A 24,597-nucleotide genomic window follows, 5' to 3' on the forward strand; every position below is an offset into this window, starting at 1 on the left:
CCGATCCCCTCCCTCAGCCGGCCCCGAGCCCGGCCCGATCCCATTCTGATCTCGGTTCCATCCCGATCCCATCTCTCAGCCCGGCCCCGATCCCAGTTCTGATCCCATCCCCAGCCCGATCCCGTCCCGATGTAGCCCGGCTCCCGCGTGGCTGAGGCAGGTGAGTCCCCGGCGGGCCGGCTCCCTCCGGGCTGTCTCGGCTCCGCTGGAAGCAGTGGAAACGGGCCGTGTTTTCTCTCGTGTTTGCCGCCGCTGTGAGAAATCCCACCCTGCAGCTCCCACAGCAGTGTTCCTGTCCTGTTCCAGGCTTTCAGAGCCATTGCTGCCCTGCCCAGCTCCAGCCCAGCGTGGGGGGCAGTGCAGAGTGCCCTGCTTTTCACTGTGTTTAGCGTTCCTCTGCAGTTTGTGTGACAGATTCCCCACAGAGGTTTTGGGGATGAACATCAGTGTCCAGCATCAGTGGGGAGCACTTGCCAGTGGGGTACAGGCATTGTCCCGATGGCCTGGGCTGGCTGCAGCACTCCTTGTCCCCTGGACTGCCAATTCTCTTCATATCTTTAATGTTTTGGTGTCAACTTCATTTAGCAATGCATGTGTTTCTCTAAAATTTAATTCAAGTCATATCCCCCATTTATTTCCCTCCAGTTACTGGTATTCTCTGCTTCCAAGAAAACACTTCCTGTGCATGCCATGAGGAAATGCTATGTGAAAATGAGATTAAATTTAAGTGAGGTTAAATATGATCAAAATGAATGCGTTACGATAGAGCTTTATACAACACTTGAGTGCAGTAGGACTCTCATAATAAATTCCCAAGACCAAACAGAGCAGATTTTCAGATTCAGCGTGTTGATGCAGTGTGCTAACCCTGATCTGTTGGTGTCATGTTATCTGCAGGCAGCTATGGGAGTCACACCTCTGCTAGCCAGACCTTCCTTCAGGCTTGGAAATCTGTCTCCTGCAGGGATGCCCAGGCTGGGCTTGAGGAGGCAGCAGCCGGTCAGATGAAGCACAGGAGCTCTGCGGAGCAGCAGGAACACCTGTGAGTACCACTGTGTGTGCACAGAGGGCAGTGTGCAGCTCCCCAGCAGCCACAGCAGGCACCCAGCCCTCCCCTCAGCACGGAGTCATGGAATGGCTCGGGCTGGAAGGGGCTGTGGAGCTCAGCTTCCACTACCCCTGCCCAGCCTGGCCTTGGACACTGCCGGGGATGAGCCTCTCCTGAAGGGCTTTCAGCAGTTCCTGGATCCACAGGTGGGAAAGGCAGCTTGCCTCTTAGGTGGCATCCCCAAAAGTGTGCTGAGGATGGTTCTTCAGCAAGACTGGAGATCGGGGTTGGTTTCTTTGTAAAACAGGTTAAACCCACAATGTCCCTGCCCATGGCTGTGGGCTGGAACTGGATGGGCTTTAAGGTCCCTCCCAACCCAAACCACTCTGTGATTCCAGTAGAAAACATCAGTTTTTAATCAATGCTGCCAATCACGTGATTTTTTTTTTATTAAAGAGCATGCTTAGAGTTGTATAAAGTAGTTGGAAACTGTGGGGAAAATTAAGTTTAAGAAGGTTTCAAGATTTAGATTAGTCATTATCTCTGCCCTTGCCCAGATTTCTTCCTTCCTCTCATCTGGGTAAATTTGTTTTGTGTTAAGTTGGGATGCAATTAAGTCTTTTTGTTCTTGGTTTGGCTTACATGGGAAGGATGCTGTCATTTTGGAATGAAGTCTGCCCAGTGACCATCTGTCTCTCCATTAGGATGAAATAGGACATTGATTTAGGCAGTGGAATGATGAAAGACTTTCTTGAAAAAACAAATGAGCACTTTGCTTTTTTAAAGCCCCTGCCACTGGCAAACTGTGGCTCCAGGAAGAACTCTGTGTACAGTGAGAGCTTCATACCCTGAGTGTCACAGATGCTTCCCCAAAAATAAACAGGGCCACCACTTTATTTATATGACCATAAATAAAACAATTCCAGGTTTTCTTTAAGTGCCTAAATTTGTATCTTGGCTACATCCTCATTCAGAAGCTGTTGGAAATGTGAAGCATCAAGGTCAGGGAAGCAATGGCTCCATGACCCAAAAGCAAAAGTTCTCTTGGCAATAGGAAAATGAATGCTGTTGTCTTTGTAAATTAGCAGTTAAGTTTCTTACCAAATTTCTTCTGAAGCACAGCAGCAGTGATAAGTATTCTGAAAATACATGGATTCTCTTCACTGCTCTCACTTTTTCTCCAAATTTATTAGGTGGACTAAGCTGGAAAATTGAAATGAGGGCAGTGACATTTCCTGGCAGGATTTGCTTTGTTTATTTTATTGTTGCCACTTATTTGTGTATAGACTGAAAGCACCTTTGTGTCAGATTACTGCAATTTATGATGCAGGAAGGGATTAATGTGCTGAGTTTGGGATCAGCTGATGGGAATTGTTTAAATACAAAGGAAAACCTCCTTTGGTTGAGCGTGACACTCGTGAGCTGAGCAGCTTCTCCCTGTGTGTGAGAACTGGGTGAGTGAGAGGCTTTCCAGTCCTCCTGTGTGCTGTGCTTTCCCTGAAACATTCTGTGGTGTCTGAGGTTTAAAATTGGAGCCATAATCTGGCTGTGTTATTTTCCAGACAAATCAGTCCCTCCATGTGGTTTAGAATCCCAGAATGATTTGTGTTGGAGGGGACCTTAAAGCTCATCTCATTCCAAGCCCTGCCATGGGCAGGGACACTTTCCCCTGGAATGTAGCCCCCAAAAGAGGTGCCAATCATTCCTAAAAGCTGGGAATTGCTGGATTTCTGTGGCATTTGCTGTCGGTGAAGGCAGCTCAGAGTGTAGCATATGTGACCCATTTTTTGATGTCTTGAAATGGTCTCATCTGCTCCAGTTTCCTTCTTTAGCATTTTTAAGGTTCTTGTGCCTGTGGACCACATGAATGAAATCATGTCTAGGAATAGATTCAGCCTTGCTCAGCATTTATTCTGGGAACAGTTTGGAACTGGCCACTTTTGAAAAGCAGTATCAGAAGCACTGTTTGGAAAATAACCACAGCATAAAGGCAGTCAAGCAGTCATTTCCATGTGGGACAGTGAGCTTGTGTCTCTTGAGCAGCAGCCCCACAGTGGCTCTCCATGGTCCCACTCTGGGCTGTGTGAGGTGAGGTGCCCCACAGTGGCTCTCCATGGTCCCATGATGGGCTGTGTGAGGTGAGGTGCCCACAGTGGCTCTCCATGGTCCCACGATGGGATGTGTGAGGTGAGGTGCCCACAGTGGCTCTCCATGTCCCACCCTGGGCTCTGTGAGGTGAGGTGCAGTGGGATGATCCTGGTGCAGTTCAGCAGGCTGATCCCTGGCAGTGGGAGGGAGCAGGCAGATGGGATTTCTGAGCCAGGATGTGTCATCCTGGCACCCACCCACGGCTGTGCTCCATCCCTCAGCAGTGTGGGATGGAGGGCTCCGGGTGCTGCTGCCACTTCCCACCTGTTTTCTCCAGGCTTCCCCACTCCTGCAGCCTCCAGCGTGGCAAGCACCTGGGCCTGAAGCACAGGAACATTTTGGCCTGTGCTGTGCTGTCAAAAGAGCTGACCATCCCTGTGCTGACTGCTCCTGAAGTGCTAATACCTAAAGTAAGAAGGATGAGCTAAAACTGAAGTGCCACGTGAGGAATGTTTGGCTGAGGGAATAGAAGGGGGTGTTACTGACTGCTTCTTCTCCTGAAACTGTTGGGGATTCATGCATCCACAGAAAATTTGTGTTGTCCAGCTGACCAATCAAGGCCTGGTTAGAAAAAAATTCTACCAAGTTTTTTTTCCTAATTTTAAAAACCTTAGGAAATGGGGAAGACAAAAAGTCATGAACAGAATGAAGAGAGCAAGGCAGTATCCTGTACCCTTCAGGAATGCTGGATCCAGCAACACACAGATGGATGAATAGCAGGGATAAAGCATTTCTAGTGTGCTCCCACACAGAATTCTTGTGGAAAGAAATGTCCAAATCCAGATTCTCATTTGCAGAGCAGAGCATCTCCTACTCACAGCACTTCAGGCTGTTTCCAAGAACAGCTGCTGAGCAGAACAGGCATTTGGCTGTTTCTGCATCATCCTAGGGCTGGTTTTATTTAGGTGTTCTGCAGCCGGGGCCCACCCAGCTGCTCCCTGAGCCTCAGATTTTGGTTCTTCAGTTCCTGCATCTTACAAGAAAAATGTGTTCTTGAATTTAGCTTTGATTTTGTCCATTTGGTCATGTTATTCTCAGTTTAAGGTGTTTACACTCCTGTTGCCCTCCTTGCTGTTTGAGTTGTGCAGAGCCTGGGAGGAATTCAAATTTACAAGGCCTCTTCCTTTTCTCTTGGTTGACCTTTTCCAGGGTTATCTACAGAGATCTTCATTCACACCTTCAACTTCTCCAGGAGCAGCTCTTAGCTGGTTTTCAGATGTAAAACAGGCCAGTGCTGTTACCTTCCAGGCAACCTTTTGTTAATTGGATGGAGTTTTTGGTTGAAGAATGAACTTTATTTGCATGTAGATAGTAAATTACCTGTTAGTAAAACAGAGCTAATTGCTAGTTACATTATTTGAATCTAGATAGTGACCTGTCTGTGTGCCAGGTAGAACTAGCTGGTGATATTAGAAAATATTTTGTTGGCCAACATTGCATTGTAAAGGAACATTCTTATTTTGTTTAGTTTAAAAAGGAGTTGGCCTAAAGGAGAAGGACTAAAACACTGCCATCCACACCTTACTGCTCACGTGGTGGCAGGACCCACCTGGGAAGTGTCCAGAATCATCATTATTCTTAAAAAGGCTCAAAAGTTCCGTGGTGTTTCATGAGTCAGTTTGTTCGTTAAGGATTGGTAAGTGTTACTTTGGCCTTCAATAAATTTCCAGAGTTTACATGGATTTAAGAGACTTCCACGAGAGGGTGCAGCAGTTCAACAAAATCCCATCTAAACCAGACGAGTCTGTCCTCACTGTGGGCATATTTTGACTCATTTAATGTATTAATTTTTGTATTTACACGAACTTCCAGACCGGATGGGTGCTTCAGCAAATCAGTTCAATGTCCCAGTGTCCCTCCAGTCTGGTACCTTTTGGTGTCCAGTGTTACCTGGTCTCAGTCTATCCCTGATTCCCTGCAAATGCTACAGCATGCCTTTTAAAAATAAAGTGTAGGGATTTAAAAAAATATTGTTTTAGTTTGGAAATCATCATTAATTTCCCCCTCAGACTGGTCCAGCTGCAGAAGGAAACTCCATCTAGAAGGCTGAGTTCTGGGGAAACTGCTGACCTGAGTGTGAGTGGTAGAACAGAAAGAGAAAAAAGCTCTGTGCCAAATGATTTCTTGTTCCATGAGGCAGGAGTGACCCAGCCCTGGCGGCATGGTGCTGCTCTGCTGACATCCTGAAAGCACAGAGGTGGCGTCTGCTCATGGCCAAGGGTCAGGGTCCATTCCTCTGCCTGGGGCACTAAAATACCTCTGCTGAAATGATTAACTCCTGACAAATTTGCAGGAAAAGGGCCCACCTTGGAAGCATGTGTTCCCTGTCTAAATTCATCTATCCTAAATCACTTCCTGAGATAAGATTATTTGATAGTGAAATAGAGGTGTGGTGATATTAATGTATAATACATGACTGATAAAGGCTGTTTTCACCAGACTTGATATTCAGTAGGACAAACAATTTGCTGTGCTTTCAAAACCTTTAATTACTAGTACAAGATGTTAAAAGAGGGAGAATTTGAGACCAAAGAAATGACTTTGATTACTGCCAGCTGCAAATGTAAAAGTTGGGTCTGAATTCAAATTGATTAATTGGAACCACTCTAGTTTTGGGCAGTGTAAAAAAGTAAAATATGAGGTTTACTAAAAAATCCCCAACACACAGTGAATATGTAACCAGCAAGAAAATTTTTAAGTCTAGCTCCACCTTCTTCCATTGACCTGCTCTAGATTATCATGTATAAACAGATATGGTCTGGAGATTAATAGAATGAATGAACAGAACGAAATGAATGAATGAATAAAAATTCATTAATAAATTAATTTAGTGAGTAGAGAATTTCATCTTGGCATGTTTATTTAGACTGTGACATTTCTGCCTTCCTTGTCTTGAGGACCGAGCAGAGCAGGTGGAGCCCAGTAGGTGTCAGTCCAGCCAAGGCTTCCTGAGCCCCGCTGTGGATGAACCTCTGCTGCCCTCCTGCCCCTTCCTTCCCATCAGTGGAACCTGGCTGGCCTCATTTCCCGTCACAGAGGCACAGCCAGAGGTTCCCCTGTCCCTCCTGTTAACTTTTAATAAATGTCTGCATCGCTGACCTTTCCTTCCCTGGGCGCTTACCTCCCCTGGCTGGCTGGCGCGGGGCAGAGCTTGGGGTGGTGTTTGCAGGGGATTAGCACTTGCCATCAAGCCTTGGGATGGAAAAGCACGAGTCCAGCCATTGGCAGCTGCCCTGAGGAGAAGAATTTGGGAGCTCCACATGACCTGACCTGGCCCAGAATCTCCCCTGTCCCATGGTGGGAATGAGGTGAGATTTAAGGTCTTTACCACCCAAACCATTCTGTGATCCCTTTGTTAGTTGTCAGCACGGTGCTGTTTGTTGCCTTGTGTGAAACACTGGAAGGGACAATGAACTTTCCTGTGCTGGGATGTGTTCTAGGAAGTGAAGAATGTTCATTGTGCAAGAGTTGAGGTGGAAAAGGAGTTCTGTCATTAGAAAAAAATGTGTTGGAGCCTGAGAGCTTTGTTGTTTTATCACAAACATTTAAGTCAGATGTTTCCCCTCTTTTCATCAGCGAATCCAAGAGTGCATACTGATTATCCTGTATTTGCAAGTCAGAGTTGTAAATTGCTGTATTCAGCTGGGGCCGTTTACCATCTGAAAGAAATAATTAAAGCTTTCTTTCTTTTGCTGAAGATTTAAACATGTATTTAAAGATGAGATCATGCTTTCATGGTGGTCAGAGTTTCTTTCTATATTTGTGTGGAGTGGCCTCAGAAATGGGTGTCCGAGGGTCTGGTGTGCTGTGTTTCCTTTAATTATATATTTGTTTGGGGAAAGATGGTTATTCCAGCCTCTGCCTTTGCCTGGTTCCATCCTCCCAGCCCCAGTGCAGTGGAGCTGTGCCCACCCCAGTGTGCAGATCAGCCATATGTGCCTCTTATTTATAGCTCATGCGTGAAGGGAGCTATTCCAAAGTGGTAATTTCTGTTCTGGTGGTGGCACATAAATACAAGTGTGTGTGAGCAGCTCCTTCTCCCTGAACGAGGATGTGACACATCCCAGTCACCCTGCTTGGGAATGCTCCAGTCCAGACAGACTGGGAGGCTCTGTCTGATGCTTCAGACACTCAAGAGCTCAATTAATTTATAGATGATAATTTGTTTTCAGCTCCTGCAGATACTGATGCCACCTTAACTCAGTCTCTCTTGAGTCATTCTCTCTCCAACTGCACTGGAGAGGGACTATATACAAGGACATGGAGGGACAGGGCAGGGGGGAATGGCTTCAAACTGACAGAGTAGGTTTAGATTGGATAAAATTCTCCCCTCTGAGGGTGGGGAGGCCCTGCACAGAGAAGCTGTGGCTGCCCCATCTCTGGAAGTCCAAGGCCAGGTTGGATGGGGCTTGGAGCAGCCTGGGACAGTGGAAGGTGGGACTGGATGGGCTTTAAGGTCCTTCCCAACCCCAAAAAGTCTGTGATTCTATGGAGCTCCATTTCTGTAATTTGTTGGGAAAATGGCAAATCCTACCTGCGCTATAAATGCAGCTGTGCAATATTTTCCAACTGTGCTGTACAGTTTGTGCCACCTTAACACAAGTTTCCTTCCAGCTGCCTTTGTTTTCTGTATGCGTAATTTCATAAAGTCACTGGGCACAAGGAATGAAAGACTGGCTTTAGAAAGAAAACAAGAACACGAGTTGTGGAAGGTTTGGGATGGAAGGACCTTAAAGCTCGTCTTGGTCCAGCCCCTGCCGTGGGCAGGGACACCTTCCAAAGGTCAGGCTGCTCCAAGCCCCGTCCAACCTTGGACATTTCCAGGGGCGGGAGTCACAGCCTCTCCGGGCAGATGATACAAAAGGTGTTCCATCAACACCAGTGTCCCATTCTGAAGTTACTGCCCCCTTCACAAGTTATCTTATCTGGCTGTTAGTGCTGTAGAAGCATCGGTTGTGGCTGGTGTCCGTGTGAACCGCTGGCCGTGCCCTGCTGGGGTTTCTCCGGAGCAGGCAGTGATTCAGCAGGGAAGCATGCCAGGCCGGCACGGACAGCTGAACCGGCCGTGCTCCCGCACACGTACAGCCAGACGGTGACAGCACGGGCACGGCTGGGACAAAGGGAGGCTAGCTGCTCTTAACCAATCCCACCTATAAAATACTCCTCAACAAACAATAGCTGCCTCCAGCGCGTTATCACAGCCTGCCTTGGGTTCGGAAGGGACCTTAAAGCCAATCTCATTCCACCGCCCTGCCATGGGCAGGGACACCTTCTGCAGACCAGGCTGCTCCCAGCCCCGTCCAGCCTGGCCTTGAGCACTTCCCGGCCTGGCGCAGCCACAGCCTCTCCGGGAAACCTGTTCCGCTCCACGCTCGCTTTTCCGCAGTGTGTCACCGGCAGGAGCAGGGCCCCGATGGGGGCAGCGCCGTGCCAGGGGCTGCGTGTGGGTGCACCGCGTGAGTCAGGGTGACTGTTCCGGGACGGGCTCCCTGTTTGTCTCTTACTCATTAATTAGCGCGGCTGGAGCCGCTCGCACCGAGAGCTCGGCGGCGCGGGGAGGCTCAGGGTGCCGTGCTTGCCTTCCGTGAGGACGGCGTGTTCCTCCGTGCTGCGTGACTGGAGCGCCCGGGCTGACACGGCTCCTTCCCGGCGCGTCCCCGGCTCGCGTGCGAGCCCCGCGCACGCAGCGCCGTGCTCGGGGACATCGCTCCCTCCCTGCCGCCCGAAACGAAACGCTCGGTGCGTGATAAATGAAACGCGAAGGGGCCTCTTGTCCTATCGCTCTCGGGAATGGCCTCGGGCGGCGCTTTCGGTTCTGGCCGCTGACACCGGCGTGGGGCGTGCTGCAGCCCGGCCGGCGCCGCGGGGGGACCGGCCCCGGGCGGAGAGCCGGCCCCGAGGGCGGGGAGCCGGCCCCGAGGGCGGGGAGCCGGCCCTGCCCGCCCCGCCCCGCCCCGGCCGCGCTGCCCTCGCGGCTGCCGCGGCAGCGCTATTTAAACGGGCGGCACGGGCGGCCCGAGGAGCCGGGCCGGGCAGGGCGGTATGTGCGGGTGGACGCGGCGGGGCTGACCCGCTCCGGCCGCGGTCACGGTGTCCCGGCACCGCCCGCCGTGTTCACTGCAGCTTCCCCCCCACCAGAAAAGTGATTTCGCTCTGGAGTTACCGTGGATTTGGGTCGGAAGGCGGGAGCAGCGCCGAGGGAGCCCGCGCCGGTAGGTGCCAGCTGCGCTGGGCTGGCTGCCCGGCAGCCCCGCCGGCCGCAGGTTCCGTGCTGGGCTGCTCGTCCATTGTTCGTGGTTGCAGCGCGTCTCACGCCGGCGGAGCGGCTCTCCTTGCAGCGGAGGCGCGGCTCGCGTGCGATGGGAGCGCCCGGGGAGCGGAGCCCCGGCGGGGAGCGGCGGCTGCGGGAGCATCGCTGCGGGAGCGCTGCCGCCCGCTGCGGCACGGCAGCGCCGGCCGAGCCCCAGCCTCGTCCTTCCTGCCGCTTTATTTTTAGAGCCGCTGGGGGACCCGGCTCTGCTCACTGAGGCACTTCTGTAAAAATAGCAGCCAGACTGAAATGCTGGTGGAGTGAGGAGTATGAATGTTGAAATGGCAGCAAAGGTATGGCTGGAGGAGATCAGAAGTCACTTGCTCAGCACCTTGGCGCTGCGGGGTCCTTGAGCCCTGGCGGATCCTCTCGCTCCTCGCCAGGGCGCTCAGACCTGGGCTGCCACAGCGGGAACGTCTCATTCTCTTCGGAGCCGAGGATTTTTAAACCTTTGGAGTTACCTGAAGTGCCTTTGGTGGTTTGAAGGAATTGCCTGGTGTCTGTGGAAGAATAACAGATACACCGATGACTTTGGGGTTAGCTGCCAAACAGATATACCAGTTGCTTTAACTTTAATCTAAAAATGGGAAAACTGGAGAGGCACAAGTTTTTTTTTTTCTTTTTCCTGGCAATTCTGACGTGCTGTTTCCCAGGGAAATGGAAAAGCCTTATAAATGAATGTTCCAAAATACAGAAGGCTCGATGAGATACTTTCCAGAGCAAATCATCAGTAATAAGAGATTATTGCCAAATTTTCTCTGTTCTTTGGGATTTTGTTTTGAAGTGAGGAGTAACTTTGCTCGGAATGCATTTATCCAGGAAGTAATCCTTAATGTGCTCCACTCTGAGCATTGAGCCTGCCTGTGAGATTGAAGAAGGTTTAATTAAATGTAATCAAATATTACAGGATTCCTGATTAAAAGGCATAGCACTTGCTTTTGGTGACGTGCGAGACACACTGCTTATTTGTGCTTTAAAACAATACAATTCTGCAGCTTGCAATGCCTTTCTCGGTTCCTGAGTAACATCACCCTTCTGCTGGCTTCCCTGCCCGGTGTAATTCCTGGCGCCCGGTGTGTCACCGCGGCTGGCTCGGGGCAGGGACGGGCAGCGGGTTCCTGCGAGCCCGGCACGGTGGCACGGTGGCCCCGCCGCAGGTTTGCCGTGGCTCTCCGCAGCCAGCGGCTCCGCGGGGCTGTGGGAGGTGACACGAGGGAGGACACATGCCAGCGCGATGGGAACGTGTAGGTTTGCTCCTCCGGTAGGAGAGGAAATGGAGCAGGAACGCCTGAAGTGCGGGGGGGGACGTGTCTCATGCTGCTCGGGTCTGTGTGTGAGGGAGGCGCAGGAACGAGCGCTGTCATGTTCTCTTTGTGGGATAGAACGAACCCAAGTGCTCCCGTTTGTTGAACATCCTGACAGGGAGGAGGCGTCGGACCATCCCCCTTTCCTGCCCACCCTCGGGGGACTGCGTGTGCGTGCCGGAGTGTCTCAGAGCCTGCGTGTGCGGGGAGAGGAGCACTGTGGGTTTGGGATTAATTAGCCCGAGTTTAGCTGTTTTCATGCTTTACGTGCCTAAGGGCTACCCGCAGTCACAGCGAGGGGAGGAGTTTGCTCTTGCTGGCTCAAAATCCTCTCCAGGGGTGATCTTGTTCGTGTCAACCATGAGCAATTAGAGAGATTAACTGTCTTGTTTTCCTTTCTGCCCTAGGTTGATTCCTGGGAGGCTCTGGGACGTTTGAAAGTGATTTGGAGGGAGCAAAGTCTGTGTCCGATGGACACCGAGCCGCAGCCGGCGTGCGTGGTGCCCCAGGCTCCCTGCCCAGCCATGAAGTGCTCTCCTTCGGAGGACTTTTCTCCCCAGGTGAGGCTGGCTGAAAAGATCCCCCCGGTGAAGCCTTGCTTCAAGAAGAAGCAGCAAGTGCAGAAGAGACTGGACACACAGACTCTGCGGGCTCTGCGGCCCATCTTCACCAGCCTGCTGGGAGCCGGGGCCTTGGACAGGGTCTTTGTGCCCCGAGGCCAGCGGGGTGGCCACGGTGACTTATGTGAACCTGCTGTGAAAAAGACTCTGGACCTCGGTACCTCTTGCCCCCAGACAGAAAATAATGTGACTGTGCTGATGCCAACAGCTCCAGATGTGCAGGGTCAGCTGGCAGGAGCTCGTCCTTCCCCCGGGCATCCTGAGCAGGATGTGCAGGCAGGAGAGCAAGGTTTCTCCCCAGAAACTCCTGGAACTGCTGCTGATAATGGTAATGAATCATTCCAGGATCATCCTTTGCACCCAAGTGCTGGTGATGGTGCAGCTTGTCCTTTGTTCCCTGACAAGGTTCTGGAAAGCTACACATCTGGCTTACTCCAGGAGAACAGCTGTCCAATGCAATACAACTTGACCCCAAGCAATAAATTCAGTGCTGGGATATTCCAGGATAAAAGTGAAGAAGCTTCCCTTGACCTGGTGTTTGAGCTCTTGAACCAGCTGCAGTATCACACCCACCAGGAGGACGGGATTGAAATCTGTGTGGATTTTCTCCAGGGCACTTGTGTTTATGGCAGTGACTGTCCCAAGCATCACACAGTGTTACCCTATCACTGGCAGGTGAGGAGGACAGCAACCCAGAGGTGGCAAAGTGTGACCAACGATTCCCAGGAGCACCTGGAAAGGCTTTACTGCAACCCTGACAATGACAAGATCAAAGTCAAGTACGGGTAGGTAATTGAATGTACTCCCTTGCTGGGAAGGGTGCAGAAATATACCAGAATGTGCCTTTTTTCCCCTGATACTTGTATCCAAGTGTGTTATAAACTCTGGCATGATGTTTCTTGATTTATATCCAACAAGTTTCACTGGACAAAAAATATTTGTACACTTGTAAACTGTTATTTAGCATCTGGAATGTGTTCTTTGAAGCTGGAGGACTTGGAGTGTGTGAAATAAGAAAACTTCAGCTCAGTAGGAATTCAGAGACTGTTGTGGAATGCTGTGCTTGTTCTTGGCATTCCTAATTAGTCTTTCCTCTGTGTCGGACAAAGTGGCAGCATGAAAGCCCTGGCAGCGCTGGGGACAGGGATGACAGAGCAGTTGCTCTGTGTCTGTGAGCACAGCCTGCATCATTGCACCCCAAAGAGCTGAGCCAGAGGGGAGCTCTGCAGGGCCCTTGGCAAGTGTCATATCCCTGTCAGGAAGTGGGGGTGTTCCAGCTGATTCCCTGTGAGCAGCCTGAGCCACACGCTCAGAAATGCTGATCATCTCCACTATTAAAGCAGTTATTGAAGTTATTGTTTTCTCTGTAGAGCTTGTTTATTGACTCATTTTCTAAAATTAGCCAACAGCTGTTAGGTGGATGTGGTTGTGTGACCTGTGTGGGCTCCTGCACCCCGAGAGCTAAAACTTGTTCAGCTTCTCCCCTGCAGGTTCCAGTGTGAGGAGCAGAGGGGAACAGTGATGTTTGCAGGCTCCAGCTAGTGCAGGGTGCAGACTGCTTTGGTTTTGGATTTTTTTTTTGGAGGAAGTGTGTGGTGCACGTCGTGGCAGGGCAGATAAGAGAGGAGAAATTTGCCAGGCTGGCACAACCCCAGTTCAAAGTGACATTTCTGGAGTGAAAACTTCACACTGCCTTTTCCACCTGAATCCTGAGGGGTTCTGCTCACTGCCTCTTCTTCCTTTCAGTTCCTGAAGAAAGCATATCCCTACTTTCTCAATATTTTATTTTCATTTATTCAGCTGAGATTTCTCATTTGGCACCAGACCAAATCTAGCGCTTGGAGTCAGCGTGAGTCTTTACTTTCACTTAATTTGATGTTGGATTAGACACTGAATTCAACCTTTGTCATAGACTCACACTGGTTTGGGTTGAAGGGATCTTAAATCCCACCCAGTGCCACCCCTGCCATGGCAGGGACACCTCCCACTGTCCCAGGCTGCTCCAGCCCCAATATCCAACCTGACCTGGGACACTGCCAGGGATCCAGGGGCAGCCACAGGGCCTTTTTCATGATGGCAGTATCAAAAATATGGATGTCCCAGAGTGAAAATGAAGTAGGATATGTAGTAGGGAACAACTACATTTTACAGAACTGTCCTGAAGAAACATACCAGTCTTTAATGAAAATTTAAGAATCTTCTAAGTGCATAGCAGATACACTTTGCTGTATTTTACCACAGAGGAACTTCTATTTCCCAAGTGTTACAAATGATTTCTGAAAACAAAACAGCACAGCCAGAGACAAGCCCATTAGATGATTTAACTTTGAATTCTGTGTAAATGAGCAAATGGTTTTCTTTTGGAAGTTGTGTCACCGAATCCATCAGTGCACATGAGCAGTGTCCTAAAGGATGGACTTGGGGATGATGAATGGGAAAGGACACGGTGCTTGCTCATGGCTTGCTCACCCCGGGCTGGGAAGCTGCTGTGCAGTGACACCTCCCTTGCCCTGGGTGTGCAGGTCCCAGCCTGCTGGGGCTGGTGGCACATGGGTCTCTGCCTGTCTGATCCAGCTGGGGACAGGGTGGCAGGTGTGTGCCAGGGACAGGACGTTCCTGAGTGTGAGGGCAGGGACAGGAGCGGCGTGGGCTGGGCACAGCCGGGTGGGACACTGCCCTCGGAGCCTGGGGATGCAGCCCTGGCCTTGCTGGGCTGGGGGTCCTGCCAAACTGCAGATTTACACTGCAGGTTGGGGAGAAATTCCTCCCTGGAGGGTGGGCAGGCCCTGGCACAGGGTGCCCTGGATCCCTGGCAGTGCCCAAGGCCAGGCCGGACACTGGGGCTGGAGCACCTGGGGCAGGGGGAGGTGTCCCTGCCAGGGCAGGGCTGGAATCAGCTGATCTTTGAGATCCCTTCCAACCTTGGAAGAGCTTCACGGCTGGATATGTGTCAGTGAGACCTTTGGAGTGAAGCTCCATTTAAGACCAGAGCTTCTGATTTCAAGCTTTGAGTCTGATCCTCCTTGGAACTTTGACTTGCCAAGCTTTTAAGCCAGGTTTTGAGGTGGGAGGTCAACGTTTCAGTGTGCATCATCACCAGCTGCTTCTTAGGCAACATCGCCTTGTGAGGAGAGCCTGCCAAGGTGTGGGGAGCCCCAGCTCCCTGGTGGCAGTGTCCCTGTGCTGTGTCCCCTGGCAGTGGGAGCCAGGAGCCGTGACCGCCAGCGCCGCGTCCCATGGTTACAGCATTATTTGTTAAAGCCATTAATCTGCCGTGGTCAGACGAGCTTTGCAGGCCTGTCTGCTCCCTGGCAGCCCGAGGAAACGCCTGCTCAGCACTCTGCCTGGCCGGCCAGGCTGCTGTTTGTCCTGCTCTGTGTCCCCCACGCTCTGGGGGTGTGGTGAGCGGGATTGGAATGATCCTGGCACCGCCGCCGCTGCCCCCAGGGAGCTGGGCCCTTCCAGAAAGTGTTGGCCATCGGCTCAATTAGGGAATCAGCTCTAAATTAGGGTGTTCTTCAAAGAGCTATTTATATAAACCTTCCTTCCTCTTAATTATTGGGATGAGTAATGATGGAGATAAGTTATTGAGATGAGTAATGTAAAATACACATTAAGTTGTTGCCTCTCACCTAAGGGAATGTGATCTCAGAGGAGTGGTAAACCTTGTTTAGTTACTTTGTAATGCAACTCCTTCAGCTGCTTCTTGCAGTTTGGCCTCAAACTAGAATCATAAATTACTAATGTGGGTTTTTTTGTATTCTTGAGTCTGCCAAGTATGTAGAGCCACATACCAAGCTATCTAAACAAATGGGGGAACATCAACTTAAACAGGTTAAAGTACTTAGAAGCACTCGGTTTTCCTCATAGATAGATTTCCCCTTTCCTCGAGAAGTTCCAGCTTTCAGCAAAGAGAGAGCAGTGCCAAGTGCTGCTTTCCAGCAGGAGATGCCCACGTTGGGATATTTTAAGATGCTCTTTGCTAAGGGGAAATACTTGGCTGAGCAGCTGAGCAGGTTTCCCCACACACACACCTGTCCTATCATGCACACATTGCTTTTCAAAACAAGCAGCAGCAGTAGAGATTACAGGAGGATTTGTTTAAAGCAACTCTGCAGTTCCTGACCCGACAGTTCCCTGCTTTGGCTGGAAATTCCACTCTTCCTCTTGGCAAAAGGGCTCCCAACTCGCCTGACACAGCAGCTTCTTGCTGTTGCTGTGATTTCTTTCCTTTTTCTTTCTTTTTCCCCGTAATTTCTGTGATTTCATGGAATGGCTCCTTGTAGCTAGGAGAGAGGAATGGGACGGCTGCAGTGAGGGAAGGGCAGGTGGCTCTGCAGTGGGACGTGTCCTGCTGGGAGCTGTTCTCCCTGTGCTGGCCCTTGGGTGAAGTCAGTAAATGACAGGACAAGGACAATGAGGAAACTCAGGCTGTCCTGGGAAGGTTCAGCTCAGATATCAGCAGCAATTTCTCCATGGAAGGAAAGGGTGGTCAGGCACAGGAAGGGTCTGTCCAGGGAGGTTTGAGTGCCCATCCCTGGAGGTGTCCAAGGAATTCCTGGACGTGGCACTCAGAGCTCTGGGCTGGGCTGGACTCAGTGTTCTTGGAGGGCTTTTCCAACCTCAGCCATTCCGTGACTCCAAATACAGAGTGTTCCACTGGAGTTATCAGGGGCATGTCAAGGGACTGGGAAGGAGAGGCATGGACACAACAAAATGTACAGGAAACTGGTTTTCCTTCATTCCTCTGTGTGTGGGATGGCTGCTTCTCTGGTGCTGACAGAATGTGCCTGACGTGTTAAAATCATACAGAGCACAGTGGAGGCATTTCAGGATGGAATCATGGAATCACTGAGTGCTTTGGCTTGGAAAAGACCTTAAAGCCCTGGCAGGGACACCTCCCACTGTCCCAGGCTGCTCCAAGCCCCATGCAGCCTGGCCTGGGACACTTCCAGGGGTGGGGCAGAGCCACAGCCCCTTGGAGTTCTGCAGATCTCTGGCCCATCAAACAGTTAAATTTCAGAAGTTTTCTGTGTGATCCACACAGGCCACAGTGTGTGAGATAAGGCATGTGTTAGTGATAACAGGGAGATGGGAAACCAGCTGAGAGTCCCTCTGCCTGAGTTTGGGGGAGGTTCTTGGCTGTACCCTCTGAGTGGCTGGGAGCTGCTTTTCATTCCTTTCCAGCAGGAATGCAAGGCAGAGCCTCGGATGAAGCTCCTGTGAAGTGATTTTGGAAGTGTTTGCCTTGTGCTGTGTGGTTCCTTTTTGCTGCACTGTGCAGCACCATTTCCATATGAAATGGAACTAATTGGCTCCTAGCTGTACAAAGGCAGGGAGGCCCTGAGCCGGCAATCACTGCCATCCCTGCTCTTGTTTCCTGTCAATAAACAGATTGCACTTTGGGGAACAGCTGTCACCTGGCTGCAGGCTGGGGTCAGGCTGCTCCTCTGACACTGAGCAGGGCTGGCTCTCAGGAGCTGCTCCCAGGCAGGGCAGCAGCACGGGCTGTGACAGGACTGCCCTGCCAGGACCCAGGGGACACAGAGGGCTGTGACAGGACAGCCTGCCAGGACCCAGGGGACACAGAGGCTGTGGCAGTGCTTTGCTCAGCAGGAGCAGTGATCAGGAGGTTCCTGCTGGGTGCTCAGAGCTGTTGAAATCAGGAGGGATGAGTAATAATCGGGAATCTGATTCCTGTAGTCACGTGTACACAGGAGTGGTTTCTTTGGGGATGTTGGTTTTGGAAGGTGTGATGGGGAACATTCATTTTTAGGAAAAGTCTGGAATGACAGGACAAGGGGAATGAATTTCCACTGCCAGAAGGCAGAGATAGGTGGGGCCTTGGAAAGGAATTCCTCCCTGGAGGGTGGGCAGGCCCTGGCACAGGTGCCCAGAGCAGCCGGGGCTGCCCCTGGATCCCTGGCAGTGCCCAAGGCCAGGCTGGAGCAGCCTGGGACAGTGGGAGGTGTCCCAGGGGTGGCACTGGGTGAGCCTTAGGGTCCCTGCCTGTACCAGCTCTGCAGCCACTCAGAGCTGGGCTTGTGCTCCTCTAAAACATAAACAGTTTAGGTTGGAAAGGACCCTTAAAGGTCATCGAGCCCCACCCCTCCAGGAGCATCTTTCACCGATTTACCAATGAAACAAACAACCCAAGCCCTCCCAGGCACATCCACATCTCAGAGCCCCTGGAGCCCAGCAGGCACAGGGACACTGTTTGTGCTGCCCTGCAAACACCAGCTGCAGCTGGGGCTGGAGCTGGGAGAGAGAGTGCCTGTGCACTCCTTGGGAGAGGGGGATGTGCTCAACATCCTCATTGCTGTGCGGTTTGAGAACTTACCCGTGCCTACCCCAGGCCCCCTGGCCAGGCCCTCGTGTTCAGGAGTGGCCAGGAGTGGGTTCTTGGGAAGAACAAACAGCTTCTGGAATGGTCCCTTCTCCTCCAGCAGCCCTGCCTCGAGGACTTCCTGACCCAGAGCTGGGGGGCTACTTTTATAGTTGTTATTATTATTGTTTTTATTTTCCCTGCCAGGCATTCATCTAAGCTGTACATGTACACACACACATCTACATATATGGGCCAGTGTGTCAGCAGTTGTTCCAGGTTTACAAGCTGGCCCCCTGGCTGTGAAAATTCCAGAAGATTGCTTTTGCAAGCACCCCAGTCACCAGTTGTAAAGGCAGGGGAAAACAGTCTTTCCAGCTTTTAAAAAAGAATCACAGGAAAAGCAGCAAAGTCCCTGGTTTTGGGTTCTTTTGTCCCCTGAGGACGGAGCCTTTAAGCTGGGAGGGAAATGTGTCTGCAGCATCTTTCCCCAGTGTGAGGTGTCACCTCCCACGTGGCCCACGGTCACCACAGAGAGCAGCATGACTTGGTGGGAGGGCAGACGCAGTCACATCTGAAACTCACGTGCTGCCCTGGCACTGGTGCCCCTCTCGGGTTTGAACTGAGGAGGCCCTGATAAGATCAGGCTCAGATGGGTTGTTTGTGCTCTTGCCCTGCTGCAGAGGTTCCTGTGTGCCTGGCAGCCCAGCCCTGGCTCCTGCTCTGTTGGGAAGAGCTGCTGCTGAGCATCCCCTGGGAGTGCTCCTGGCCTTTCCTCCTGCCCTGCCTTTCCATGGCAGCACGTTTGGCTCTGCTGCCTGAGCTCTGCTGTTGCTGTTTCAGTACCTGTGCTTCCACGTTACACTCCTGGTTGGGTGCCCAGCCCTGGCACAGGCTGCCTGCTGGAGTCCCCATCCCTGGAGGGGTTTAACAGCCCTGGGCATGTGGCACTTGGGGACGTGGGCCAGGGGTGGCCTTGGCAGTGCTGGGGACGGTTGGGCTTGATGGTCTGCGGGAGCTTTTCCAATTGAACCAAATCTGTGATTTCTCTGATCTTTTGAAGCCAATACCCTTTAAGTGATGTTTGGTTTCATGCGGGAGTTCAAACACTCAGCCCCCCACCCAAAGCTGGGCTGATCTGTGGGAGAGCCCTTCCCCTGCAGCTTGCACCAAGAGCACAAACGAGATAAGATCTGCTGTCCTGGTGTCACCAGCAAGTGTCAGTGCCTGCCTTGCCTCTGCAGTGGCTGAGCTCAGCGTGGCTCCCCAGCCCTGAGTACAAAACCTTCTCGTGCTCTTGGGCTCTTTGAAGCCCCTGAGGGCCGGGGGCCGCCAGGCTGCTGCAGGGAGGAACTGGTTGAGTCAGAGAGAGCAGATCAGCAGTTTCAGCAGGCAGGGAGCTGGGCTGTGGCCGTGCTGTGTCTCACAGCTGTTCTGCTGGAGCAGCTCTCGTTTCCTGCTGGCCCTGCTGCGAGCAGCAGTTCTGTTTTTCTGAACCTGTTTGCGGTAACTCGGAGAGGAGCTCAAACCACACGTGGTTTCAGAGCACTGACAGACTGATTTCTCTACTCATCTCCTTGGACGTGATCGTGGCCGTGACGTCTAGAGAGTGTTTGTCCTGCTGAAGGGAAAGAGCTCGGGGATTCACTGACTGGGCTGGAGCTCTGCAGAAGGATGGAAGGAAGAGCCTAAAGATCCTTGTTTTGGCTGCACCAATCTGAAAAAATCTGTCAGTGTTAAAACTTGCCAGGCAAGGAACCTGCTCAGTCCTGCAAGCGTCCTGCCAAGTTGACACCTTCTGTTATTTCTTACATTTAGGGAACAGAGAAAATGAAACTTATTAGTGCGGTCACATTCTGCTGTTGAGAGCTCGTGGAGTTTTATTTTGAATTGTGCTGTTCTACAGCACCAAATTTGGGTTGTGTGCCCTGTTCTTGTGAGAGTTCAACGTGCTCGCTCTCTCTGTGCAAACAGTTCCACTGAACTGCTTTATTTTTATAAATAGAGACCTTTATTTGGTGAGTTGGTGAGGAGAAATTCTTGAGAAATCTGTTCTCACCTCTCGAGTCTCTGTGGGACCTTTAACAAGGGCACTTAGTGCCAGGACAAGGAGAATGGCTTTAAACTGCCTGGAAGCTGGGCTGGATGGGATATTGGGCAGGAATTGTTCCAGGGTGGACAGGCCCTGGTACAGGATACCCAGAGCAGCTGTGGCTGCCCCTGGATCCCTGGCAGTGCCCAAGGCCAGGCTGGAGCAGCCTGGGACAGTGGGAGGTGTCCCAGGGGTGGCACTGGGTGGGATTTAGGCTCTCCCAGCCCAAACCATTCCAGGATTCTACACCTCAGGGTTTGAGGTGTTGTCCCCTTGTGCTGAAAACCATGTGTTTAATGGCATACAGAAGGTGAACTCCCAGCCCAAACCATTCCAGGATTCTACACCTCAGACAGCTGCTGGGTTTGAGGTGTTGTCCCCCTGTGCTGGAAACCGTGTGTTTAATGGCATACAAAAGGTGAGAATTGTCTGTTTCTCCCATTTTCCCCAGGGGCCAGGAGTGCTGGGTGGATCTGAACCTCATGAAATTTCATGAAAGCGCAGAGTTCGACCAAATGCGGCGCCTGTCCACAGCCTCGTGCCCCAGCTCCAGCTCCAACTGCTACACGGTGTGGAAGTACTTCTGCAGGGACCACTTTGGCTGGAGAGAGTACTCCGAGGTATGGCCCCTTCCAGTCCTGCTGCTGGGCCCCAGCCCCAGCTCTCCATGCAGCACACCCTGCATACATCCGTGTTCAGCCTGGTTCCCCTGCAGACACTCAGGGAGGGGATTTGGGGCTCCTCTGAGGAGGAGGAGAGTCACTGTTGAACTGAGGAAGCAGTGAAGGGACAGCTCTGCTGGCCTGGGTTGTGATTCTGTCATGCTGTGACTAGAATTACCCTGAAAGCATCAGAGACATGAGGGCTGGCCAGACTGTCCCTCTGGGGAGCAAACCAGCTTGTGGCAGTACCAAGGAAGCCCTTCTGGAGCCTGATTTGGTTTTATGACAGCGGGACAGCTTCTGCAGCCTTCAGAACAGCAGCTCCATTTACCTTGGCAGTTTTTAATTGATTTCCCTGTCCCAGAGCTCTGCTGAGGCAGGACATGCACTGCCTGAGCTGTGGGGTGCAGCCCTTGGGCTGATGTTTGGAGTGAAACCTCATCAGTGCTGGCAGTCCCAGAAATAATCCCTGAGTGTAAGAGCTGCAGAGAGTTGGGCACAGCTCTCAAATACCACAAATAACACACTCAGGGTGTTGGAGCTGCGAGGAGAACTGGATTTGTGCAGTGTAGAACAGGAATATGAATTTTGCAGCATGTGGTTTCTCATGTGTGCATTTCCCTTCCCTGTTTTTGCCCTGTTTCTCCCCTGTTTTTCCCCCTTTTTCCCCCCCACTATTTTCTCCCCCATTTTCCCCTGTTTTTTCCTTGGTGAGGCTGATCGAGGAGGCGAGCTGCCGCGGGCTGCGCGAGGTGCGCTTCATCACCTGGCACAACCAGTACATCCTCAACATCAAGGATGGCTTCCAGCAGAACTCCTGCTTCCGCAGGGAGATCAAGAGGAGGCCCCTGCTGCGCTCCTGCCTGCTGCTCATGCCCTTCCTGCAGTAGGTATCCCCAAAACCGAGCCATTCCCAGTGCCCTTCCTGCAGCAGGTATCCCCAAAACTGGGACATTCCCAGTGCTCTCCACGTGGGGCTGGATGGGGGAGTTGTGTTCCTGGGCTGTGACAGGGAGCAGGCACTGTTGGGTGGGAAATGGGAATGAGAACCCAAAATCTGGGTCATGCTGGCAGCTCCTGCCGCTTTCCAAAGGAACATTTATCTGAGGAGCTCCTTGTTTAAATTTGTGATGTACCTTGTGGATGCTGGAACATCCTGTCCATTTTCCAGCACCCTGGGCTGTGGGAGGTGTCCCTGCCACGGCAGGGGATGGCTCTGGATGGGCTTGGAGGTCCTGGCAGCCCAAACCCTCCCGTGCTGGTTCAGTGGGAGCACTGGGTGTGCTCAGAGCCCTCACCCCTCTGGGGTTTGGTCACAGCCTCAGCACACGTGGGCTGGGAGGTGTTTTTAGATAGGGTTTTACAGGAAGGAAACCCCAGCTTATCAGAGAGAAAGTGCAGGGTGCCAGTAAAACACCAGCAGTGGACTTGTTGGTTAGAGCAGTCCTGGTTCTCAAGAGGAAAACCAAATTAAAAACAAATGCCTACTTTGGTATTTGATTGCTATTTTATTAGCAATTTGTAGAACAAATTTCTGGGTTTCTGCTCAGCTGTTAATAACCAGTGAGGAGATCTTGGAGTTGAGTCAAATCCATGCAAATGAAGGGAATCCTGGCCTTGGCCTCCAGCAGGAGGGAACAGCCAGAGAACACTCAGAGAGCGTTTCTGCCCTGAAAAGTGGGAGGGCTGTCACAGCTTTCCATGTGTTGATTTAAAAATAGATCTTTTTCCACTAAATTTCCCCTCCCAACACTTTTCCTTGGGTTTGATTTGGTTTCTGGCCATCTGTGGGCTTTGGAGAGCAGCTCCACCCTGGGCCTGGCAGCAGCCAGTGCCTCTCTCCTGCTGCCTGCCCCAGGGCACTGAAGGGCTGGCAGCTTTTCCCAGAGAAATACTTTGGGAAAATCCTCCTTGGTGGACTTTGGAGCTCGCCCCACGAGTTCCTGCAGCTGCAGGAGCTGTGCCAGGGCCCTGCAGGTGCCATGGTCCCAATGTTCCCCTCAGCACAAGAGGGAGAATCCAGGCAGTGAGGATTCACTCAGCTGAGTAAGGGCTGCTCACTCAGGTGGGATCAGGGAACATAAACCACCACGGCCACTTCTCTCAGTTCAGCAGCTTCCAGAGTGTGAGGGTTCCACAGAGCTGCTGTGGGTAGGAGCAGGGTCCTGCTGGGCTCCTTTCCTGGGTTTTCCAAGGTTTTTTTCCTGGCATCCATGGGGCTTCTTGGCCACAGCTCCCTCCCTCAGCCCTGCCTGTTCTCCAGGCAGCATTCCCAGAGGAGGGGCAGGAAAATAACCAGCTGCAAATGCAAATCCACCTCTGGCTGTGTAAATGGCAGTAAGAATCTTCCTGTTCGGGAGGGGGCCTTAAATCCCGTCCAGTGCCACCCCCTGCCACAGGCAGACACTTCCACCATCCCAGGGTGCTCCAAGCCCTGCCCACTGTGGCCTTGGACACTCCCATGGTTACCAGAGGCTTTTCAGCCCCGCTGGGGATGAACTGGGGTGACTGGAGGCTGCTGAGGGTGTCTGAGCACAGCCTTTGTCCTCCCCAGGACCCTGGGTGGCAGCTCTGCTGTGCCCTCGCCGTGCCCCGACCCTGCCGCCGCACACGACCTGTCCCCAGCTGCTGTCACCTCTCCCAGCTTCTACCCCGAGACCTGGATTGGAATGGATCCAGCTCAGGACTTCATCCAAGTGCCTGTTCTGAAGGAAGACAAAAGCTATAGAACCATTTACAACCTGTTCCACAAGACTGTGCCAGAGACCAAATACAAGATCTTGAAAATCCTGCGAGTGCAGAACCAGTTCCTTTGGGAGAAGTATAAAAGGTAAGAGAATTGCAGATCTTTAATAACGGATACTCCTAGAGGAGGAATTTTCTGTGAGAGATTTGGTGGACAGAAATCTCTGGAGAGATTTCTGGAGAGGAGATTTGTATCTCCTCTCACAGCTGAGCTCCTCCAGAGGGTGATACCGATGAAAACACGGCCGACCCGCAGCGAACGCTCACCCTCACTCCCATTCTGTGTTCCAGGAAAAAGGAGTACATGTCCAAGAAGATGTCCGGGCTGGACAGGATCATGAACGAGCGGCACCTGTTCCACGGCACGTCGCAGGACGTGGTGGACGGCATCTGCAAGCACAACTTCGACCCGCGCGTCTGCGGCAAGCACGCCACCATGTTCGGCCAGGGCAGCTACTTCGCCAGGAAGGCCAGCTACTCCCACAACTTCTCCAAGCGCTCCCCCAAGGGCGTGCACTTCATGTTCCTGGCCAAGGTGCTCACGGGCAGGTACACGGTGGGCAACCACACCATGAGGAGGCCGCCGCCCGTGGAGCCCGGCAGCATCACCAGCGACCTCTACGACTCCTGCGTGGACAATTACTTCGAGCCCCAGATCTTCGTCATCTTCAACGACGACCAGAGCTACCCCTACTTCATCATCCAGTACGAGGAGGTCAGCAGCACGGTCTCCATCTGACAGCCTGTGCTGCTCCCTGCCGCAAACTCGGCTGGCAGCAGTTGGTGTGGGGGAGGTGAAATCTGGACTCTTCCTGACTGCTGGAATGACTTGGAAGGAAGGTCACTGAGGTGACCAACTGTGCACTTGCTGGTTGATTTCCTATGTGGAAACTGTACATATTTTTCCATTGTTTATAGTTGAAAATCTGTGCCTTTTGTTATAAAACACTGTTTATTTATGTTAGTAAATATTCATGTTTCAGAACGTGTCTGTGGGTGTCATTTCAGTGGCTTCTGTGCCTGTCACGCCCTGATCTCTTAACATTTCAGCATGTCCATTTCTAGGGACTCAGAACCACATTTCATCCCAAGGATATTAAATAAGACATTCCCCCGTCCACTATTTCTTATGATCATATTTCATAGAGATTGAGGGAGAGATACAAAACTACCCCCTGCTCATACTTTGCATTATAGAACAGGACAATACAAACAGATCATTTTCTAAAATCAAGTAAAATCAGGAAGAGATTAGCATGGTCTGTGGGGAGGGTTTAAAACCTGGGATGGCTGTCCAGCAGGAGCAGGGACACACAGTCTGTCCCTTGTTGGTGTCCCTGCCT

The 24,597-nt window shown here is 51.9% G+C and overlaps 1 protein-coding gene across 5 annotated transcripts; it reads left to right on the top strand.

Annotated features, from left to right (window-relative positions):
- The first annotated feature begins 11 nt into the window (after nucleotides 1–11).
- LOC120504186 (TCDD inducible poly(ADP-ribose) polymerase) lies at nucleotides 12–24,239 on the top strand. 5 transcript variants are annotated; one of them, XM_039713397.1, is made up of 7 exons: nucleotides 12–160; nucleotides 898–1,042; nucleotides 11,218–12,215; nucleotides 20,299–20,467; nucleotides 21,214–21,395; nucleotides 23,064–23,339; nucleotides 23,546–24,239. In XM_039713397.1, exons 3-7 carry the CDS (start codon nucleotides 11,281–11,283, stop codon nucleotides 23,991–23,993), a joined length of 2,010 nt encoding a protein of 669 aa, XP_039569331.1. In that variant the 5' UTR covers nucleotides 12–160; nucleotides 898–1,042; nucleotides 11,218–11,280; the 3' UTR covers nucleotides 23,994–24,239. The 5 variants fall into 5 exon arrangements, with proteins under 5 accessions (XP_039569331.1, XP_039569333.1, XP_039569328.1 ...); XM_039713399.1 differs by lacking the exons at nucleotides 12–160; nucleotides 898–1,042 and adding an exon at nucleotides 8,741–8,935; XM_039713394.1 differs by lacking the exons at nucleotides 12–160; nucleotides 898–1,042 and adding an exon at nucleotides 9,219–9,408.
- The last annotated feature ends 358 nt before the right edge of the window (nucleotides 24,240–24,597 follow it).

The sequence above is a fragment of the Passer montanus genome, unplaced genomic scaffold (assembly GCF_014805655.1).
Source record: "Passer montanus isolate IOZ18808 unplaced genomic scaffold, ASM1480565v1 scaffold29, whole genome shotgun sequence".
Classification (NCBI taxonomy): Eukaryota; Metazoa; Chordata; class Aves; order Passeriformes; family Passeridae; genus Passer; species Passer montanus.

Bases quoted from the DNA above. Each gene is read 5' to 3' on its own strand.
- LOC120504186 (XM_039713393.1), top strand. From the start codon at position 10,730: ATGCCAGCGCGATGGGAACGT. The intron at 12,216-20,298 runs GTAGGTAATTGA...CATTTTCCCCAG, and splicing joins AAGATCAAAGTCAAGTACGG to GGGCCAGGAGTGCTGGGTGG. The intron at 23,340-23,545 runs GTAAGAGAATTG...TCTGTGTTCCAG, and splicing joins CTTTGGGAGAAGTATAAAAG to GAAAAAGGAGTACATGTCCA.